Raw genomic sequence first — 7,691 nt, forward strand, 5'->3', positions numbered from 1 at the left:
ACCCCTGACAGCCCCCCAAAAAAGAAACTGAAAAAACAATTAAAAAAATAAAATGGACCACCCCGCCTTCACTCCAGCAAGGCCTTGAATATGTCGGAGGCTCCAGTATAAGACCTCTGCGGAAGGTCAGGGGGGATTGCTGTGTTATTATTTCTTTGGCATGTTCATGCAGAAGGCAGGTCCTTTCTCATCACACAATATAATTCAGTGTTCAGAGCTTTGGCAGCACAGAAATGAAATAAAGAAAGGAAAGATAAAGGGAACCGCAGTTGTTATATTTGGAGGTAGCCAGAGATGAATTCTTCCTACTTTGTTGATTCATTGGATCAAAACGAATATTTTTCAACTAGAAACAGACAATGCTGCCTCTGAAAGGGGGAGTGGGATCTTGAAAGAGTTCAATCAGGGCCGGATTAAGGCCAACTGATGCCCTGAGCACAGCCCAATAATGGTGCCCCTTGGCCCTTCCATTGCTTAGCGGGCAAGACATTAAGACTCTATAAGTGCTGAAGGTGAAATAAGACATTAAAAACGTGTTTTCTTCAAGGCCATCCCCCACACAGGGGGAGAACACCCCCGTTACCATATACAGACATTTGGAGTGAATAGTAAGAATAGTAAGGCTTTCTCTGCTGTGGCACCCCGGCTGTGGAATAAGCTCCCCAGAAAGGAACGCTTGGCGCCTACACTGTACTCCTTTCGTCGCCGCTGAAGACCTTTTTATTTTCTCAGCATTTTAACACTTAATTTAACTTAAATTTTAAACTTTGATGTTTTAATTCTATATTTTAACCTATATCAATTTTTGCTGTGTGGTTTTAATCCTGGTTGTGCTTTTTATATTGTATTTCGTATTCATGCTTTTAAATTGTTGGTTGTTTTATGCTTTTCATGGTTTTAATTTTTGTGAACCGCCCAGAGAACTTTGGCTACTGGGCGGTATAAAAATGTAATAAATAAATAAATAAATAAAATCAGAGGAGGGAGTTTACCATAGGCAGAAACCTGTAATTTGTATCTGAATTGATATGGAATGTATAGATATATGTGTATAGACAGATGATGTAACATTTAACCTCTGTAAGAAAAAATAAATTAAAAAAGGCCCTCCCCCATGCCAGAACACACAACTATAATAAATATAAACTGTTTTTTATTATATTTATTTAACACTAAATAGCAGCAAGCAATATTACTTACTTATAACTAGGGCAACAGAAAAAAAATACAAATTTTCATCACTGTTTTATGCATTCTTTTAATAAAACTGTTATAAGGGGGAAATGCAAATGCAAAAATTTATTGAAAACTATTTTTAATCTGGCATTCCTTAAAATTAGATTGCTGCAGCTGTGGTACTGGTACTCCACTGTGCCCCCTTCCCTTGGTGTCCTAAAGACATGCTTATATTGCTTAAAGGTTAATCCAGGGCTGAATTCAGTGAGCATGTCTAGAGAACTTCCTGTCTATTTGCAGGAGGAACAAAGAATGAAAAGACTTTACATAGTATTTATTTTGCATATTTTTGCCACATCCATTGTCAAGGGACCTGAGAGCAGGATAAATGGGATTACCTCATTTGAGTAGCATAGCAGTCATCTGATATGTAATTAACAGTGCATTCCTATGCATATTCACTCGTAAGTCTTGCTCATTCAAATGGAGCTTGCTTACTACTAAATATGTTTAGGACTGCTGTCTACAAACTCCAAAACCTTCTTTTAAACAATTTTGATTATCAGAAACATTCAAATTCTTGTGCAGATATCAGTAAGTGCTTAATAGCGTTCAGAGAATTTACAACATGTAAAGCACATTATAGGGCCTTTAATTTCACTGCACTGGGTTTTACTCTCAGGCCAAAATGTTTATTTCAGGCTTGATCCTTCAGAAATTAACATCTCCGATGAAATGTCCAAAACAGCGATGTGGAAGACCCTCACCATGAATACAGGAAAGCTCTAAATCCAGAGGGAAGAAGGTATGGAGATTTCCTGTAGTGTGGCCCTGGACTTGCACTCACCACATGCAATCTTCGAGAAATAATTTATTTTTGGGAAGTTAAGAAAATGGGGGAGGGGAGATGAAGTAGCCTAATGACTGTCCCTTCCATACCCTCTGGGCTATGACATCTGCTGGTGTGGACTCAACATTGTCAAAAAGTGCTATAGCCTCCAAAGTGGGGAAACTCAACTGCAATTCCACATGTAGTTTACAGAGGAAGAGCCTTTGCTGGGTAGCACCCCTATTCTATTTGGGCCAGTGTTTTGGGGCTTCTCTAAATGAGCGATTAATAGCATGCTCATGACTGGCCACTCATGGAAGATTGTGGGTTGATTACATGATGTTTTCAACAGCCAGGACATCTCCTGTGCTATCTCACACCACTTATCCCGCTGTCAGAAAACACAGAGATAATCAGCTATTAAAAAATAATAATCCACAAGATTGGCCCCATCTAAAGTTGGTGTTGCGCTATAATTCCATCACTAGATGGCAATATTTCATCAAATTGAATAGAGGACAGAGAGATAGAAAGTATTCAGGCCAAACCACGTTTGCTGACTGCAATCCTAGAATGAAAATCGAAGCAGAAAGCCCTGGTTAAGGCAGCCCTTTTTAAAAAAATGTAGAGAAGCTCTCTGTGTCCAACGGATATACCCATGGGACAATCACTGATATGCAAACTTTGAGCTTTTCCTCATGAACTTTTGAACTTTCTGGGGAATAGAAGAAGATGGGAAATGGGGAGAATTGGACTTTGATTTGTGCCTTCAGAATGTCCAGTATTGGTATATCTCTAATGACTTACGTTGCTTTGCAGCTTTGCCATTCAGGCTTCTCGGCTTTGGACGAGGAGCAGCTGCACAAGGAGAAGACTCAGGGAAGAGCCAAGATGTGCAGGCAGGGAAGAAATACTTTTGCAATGGAGAAAGATGCAAGCAAACAAACTGCCCTGATGCTTCATACAAGTAACCGGGTTCATATTAAAGCCATTCAGAAGTGTTTTGATTATCTTTTGTGTGCTTCAGTGGACATTCTAATTATCTTCAAACCAGCAAATTAAGACGCACATGCAGTCAATGAAAGTTCAGTGTTTAAGCCTCTCTGTGTGTGTGTGTGTGTGCACGTACGTGTAAGCGTGCACATTTTGCTGTGTCGCAGTTTCTTACTTGAAGAGGGACTGCTAGTGTTACATAGTTCTTTTCCTCTGTCTGCTTCTTAACAATTTAAACTTTGAATGTACCGCAACAGCAACCACAACTATTTTGGGTTCCTTTTTCAGATAGTATTCTCCATATTTACTTGTTCTTTGCAAGTCTATTAGTTGATTAAGGGTTTTTAGTTGAGTTCTTACATTGAATCACTTGATAGAGTTATCACAGAAGCAACAGATAAGGGATAATATGTTATAAATACCTACAAGCAGTTGGGTGAAATGACCTTGTGAACTGCTCAGTTTTATTTTTTTAAATCAAATTGCTTAAAACCTGTTCAGCTCCATTCGGGCATTTTTTTTTGGCAGCCACACTTGTGATAAGATCCTAATTCATCAAAACATTTAAACACATCCCGCACAATGTACTTAGACACGGGCCAAACATCTGTGTGCTGCTTTGGTGTGTGTGTGTGTGTGTGTTCTTAGAGAATCCAACCAAGCCATTGACCTCAGCAATGTAAATGAGCTAGTGGGACAGAGAAGGGTGATTTTCACACTTGGCACAATCTTGACAGGTACCTGCAACCTGTAGCCCGGGGGCAAAAATGAGCTGATCTGGAGAGGGGGCTCTTGTGGCTGGAAATGTGGGCAGAAATGTGAGCTCAAAGGGGAGACAAAAGTCTGGTCGTAAGAGCTTCCTCAGTGGAGATTTGCTCTGAGAGGAGTCTCTTGGGCCAGGCATCCCAGGCCAGAGCTATATCAAGCAGGATAGAACACTTTGAAAACGGCTTGAAAATGGTTTATGTAATGTTTCCTGGGCCCGAACAGTTGTCACTACCATTATAATCTATTATAAAGCAGTAGTGTAGACTCTGCCCAAGGGCCTCTGAGCCCTGTTAATAATATTCTTCTGCCCCCTTGAAGTTAATATATTAAAGCAAATGATCTACTAAACAGAGATTGGATTCTTGATCATTCTGTTTTCTATGATCATTCAGAATGTGGGGATTCTCAACCACGGTCCTTGGGGGCCTTTCCTAGTCTAGAAATGGTGTTGTATGAGCCTGCCAAACCGTCAGCTGGCAAAAGAATAATGAGTGGGCTGCTGCTGTTGTCCCAAGCAAGAAGCCAGGTGGATTATAAGAAAAGGAAGGATGCTGGGCCATTTGAACACATGACATACTTTGAGGAATCCCAGGGGCAGACTTCAAGAAAACCAATTGGCCAGTCTCTGCAACAAGTAGGAATCTGCTCTATTGGCCCTGTACTACATCCATTGTAAGCCTATGCGGCAGGGTCTTGCTATTTACTGTTTTACTCTGTACAGCACCATGTACATTGATGGTGCTATATAAATAAATAAATAATAATAATAATAATAATAATAATAATAATAATAATAATACTGGGAAGGGACGTAGCTGCCTGTGTTACAGGGCAGGGTCATGCTCTGCCTTTAGCTCATCCAGGATAGACACCAAACCTGGGGAAGGGGGCCAATAGTGTAAGAGGAAAGAGGCCATGCTTCCCCAACTGTGTGCGCCTCTAAATAGAGGTTTGCATGCAATTTTGATAATCGTGAGTCTCAGTTCTTTAGTTGGGGCGTTAGGCTCTTGCTCAAGACCCAGAGACGTTACAAAATGTGAAAAAGGAAAAAAATGGAAGTCGCCTACTGACTTTCCAGCTCAAGTTAATAATGGGCATTTCTACACAAGACTTTTACTGTGCGCTCATGATTGCTCACTCACGGCACTTTGCAGGTCCTTTACATGATTATGTTATCTTCCAAGGCATCTCCTGCTCTTTGCAACCATTAGCACTTTTTTTTTTCCACAATGAGGAAGGTCTGGTATTTTCTCTGAATTGCTGTGGAAGCCTCATGTAAATTCCACTATACCACAGTGCCATCTAGTGGTTGTATACTGAAACATATAGAAAGGCAATAAAAGAAAAATCCCAGGAAAAAAGCACATGGAAAGGAGTCGCTCTTAATCCTGCAAAGAACCTGGATGCAGAAGCCCTGGTAAAGGTGTAGGATAAAAGCGTCATGTAAAAATGCCCAACGTGGCTTGATCTCAACTGCGCTATTTTACCAAAAGGACCAGGTTTTGTTTTGAATTCCTCTCCATCCAATTCCCTGTGATCGTCAATTGGTTCTTAGTCATAACCTTTGAAGTTAGACCACCTGAGAGTTTAGTAAAGGTTCTCCAACCTAGCCACCACACCTCTGCATCTCTGTTGCAGTCATGTCTAAATGGGACACGCCGTTCCATTCTAAAGGTTTGCTTGTATTAAGACTGTACTTCAGTGTTTTCAAAACAGGGCAGGTATTTATTGAGGACTTTTTGGAAAGAGAACTTAGATGAGGGTATGAACATAGCAGGCTGACCTGTGATTTAACAATTATTCCTTCTTTCTAGAGCAGGCGTCCAACAACTGGTGCCCTCCAGATGTTTTGGACATCACTTCCCATTGGCCCAAGCAGCATGGCCAATGGTCAGAGATGCTGGGAGTTGCAGTCCAAAATATTTGTGCTAGAGAACCCCAGAATGATAGTTTTGTGATGAGTGGAGCATGGATCTCTTACCGGAGATGCTTGTCATCTTCACAAAGCTACACTTTCCAAGTTTTGATGGAAAAAGCCAGGCCAGTTTAGCTGGTATAAAACTTATAAAGGGTTGCAATATAGATATATTTATAACTTCTGTTCCATCAAAAGGATAGTTCTAATGTTGGTGCCTAAAGGATGAGTTTTGGTTAGTGCATACATGTAGAAAATGTATGTCAGAAAGGGTTATCTGTGAAGTATTCTAGGAATATTTGAATGTTACTCATAGTGTTATTCAGTAACACACTTACGTTAATAACATTAATGTAAAGATTAATGTGCCCAGTGAACCACTTCAGTAATTAAGCCCCGAAGGTCTGTTCTTACTTAAACTCATCTATTCCTTCACCACTCCCTTTTTCAAAGCCATTATCCAACAAAAACACACACATTTAAACTGCGGTCCCATGGTCTCTAGGCATGTGGGTGTCATCAGATGAGCATTTTCTTGCATGTTTGTTACTGGACACTCATGGATTTTCATGGGTCCTATTCACATTGTCATCACCGTCCTGCGCGCCTCCTGCCCCTTCTAGCCTTCTTCGTGTGACAAAAAAATAAAAGGCTCCGGTAAATCCAAATTATTTTTGAGATGGAAGTTGTCGCTATCTCCTGCAGTGTGCAGGAGAAGCAGTGGGATCAAAACAGCCTACTGAATGGGCCACACGGACATTGTTTACTTCCTCTTTCAAAAGAGGAAGTAATGAGGGACAAAAGCCCAGGCAGAGAAGTGACAGTAAGGAAACACAATTTCCTCCTGTATGATAATGCTCTGTGTCTGAGGGGCCTTAGGTTAGATCAGATCTCCCCCTCTGACGATGGAGATCCGACCTTGGGAATCCCCTGTCCAGCCCCTATGGAAACTTCTGCAGCCCTTACCTCCCCAATGTGGGAGCTCTCACATCAGAGAGTGGGGAAAGGAGGCAGATGGAGGCAACTGGCTATGTGTGTGTGCTCCCTGAGCTTTGGATCCTGCGTTCCACAAGATCCAAAGTCCTCCCAGTTCCCAGGACATATCCCCATAATGGAAGGAGAACTACACTAGCCCTAGAGTTGGCATAGTTAATTTCTCTTCCATTCATGTCAATGGAAGGCAAGTTCAAGAAAGAAAGGAAAAAACCCAGGAAAACTACATCCCCAAATACCACTCCCTCCTCTCATCCTGCTGGGTTTACGCCAGGAGAGCTTTTGCTACCTCTGAAGCTCTGATGTGAGAGCGCTCCACACAGACAGGTAGGATTGCTCTGTTGTGCTGCAATCCCATGCACATTTACCTGGCAGTAAGCCCCATTGAACCCAATAGGATTATTCAGCATGCTGAACTGTTTTGGAGTGTAGCTTCTAAGTTAATTCTTTTTTTTTGCATGCGAGAAGGGACATATTTTGAACAATTTCTTTTGAACTACAGCAACGTATCTATTTTTACACACTGTGTGTTTACTGTGGAAGAATCCTGTTGATGCCACTGAAAGAAGAGTAGACTATTATAGACATGGGATATCTTACCTTCTGCCCCAAATTGTTACCCCCTTTAAAAAAAAAAGCCATACTACATTGCTTCTTTCTTTGATTCCGTCCCTGACCCTTTCCACCACTAAGATTCCTTCTCTAAGGCTGTGTGAAGAAAACTAGTATTGTGGAACAAGTTGCGTTTGGTTTTATTTTCCTCGTAATTTTTTGCCCCAGCACCCAGAATGAACATATAAGACTCAAGCACTGGATTGAAAAGAAGACCACAATGTTTATGGACAAACATAAAGTCAGCCTTGGTATACACTACCCAAACCATGTCCCAGTGAAACTTTGGATGATTTTCCCCAAGCAAAATGGCGACTGTCTTCTTTATTGCAGAGTACTTCATTTGTGAGAACATCTAACATTATCTTTCCTTCCCTGGTAAGACTAGATGGTAGAGCCGGGGGC

At 41.2% G+C, this 7,691-nt stretch overlaps 1 protein-coding gene across 1 annotated transcript in view; it reads left to right on the forward strand.

Moving 5' to 3' along the window:
• SLC4A8 (solute carrier family 4 member 8) overlaps positions 1–3,511 on the forward strand; it is a 70,025-nt gene extending 66,514 nt beyond the window's left edge. Inside the window, exons 24-25 of the mRNA XM_063119766.1 lie at positions 1,878–1,981; positions 2,825–3,511. Of these exons, the coding sequence (XP_062975836.1) occupies positions 1,878–1,965 (88 nt within the window). The 3' untranslated portion in view covers positions 1,966–1,981; positions 2,825–3,511. The remainder of the gene's footprint in view (positions 1–1,877; positions 1,982–2,824) is intronic.
• Positions 3,512–7,691: the final 4,180 nt, after the last annotated feature.

Source organism: Elgaria multicarinata, chromosome 3 (genome assembly GCF_023053635.1).
Source record: "Elgaria multicarinata webbii isolate HBS135686 ecotype San Diego chromosome 3, rElgMul1.1.pri, whole genome shotgun sequence".
NCBI classification, from domain to species: domain Eukaryota; kingdom Metazoa; phylum Chordata; class Lepidosauria; order Squamata; family Anguidae; genus Elgaria; species Elgaria multicarinata.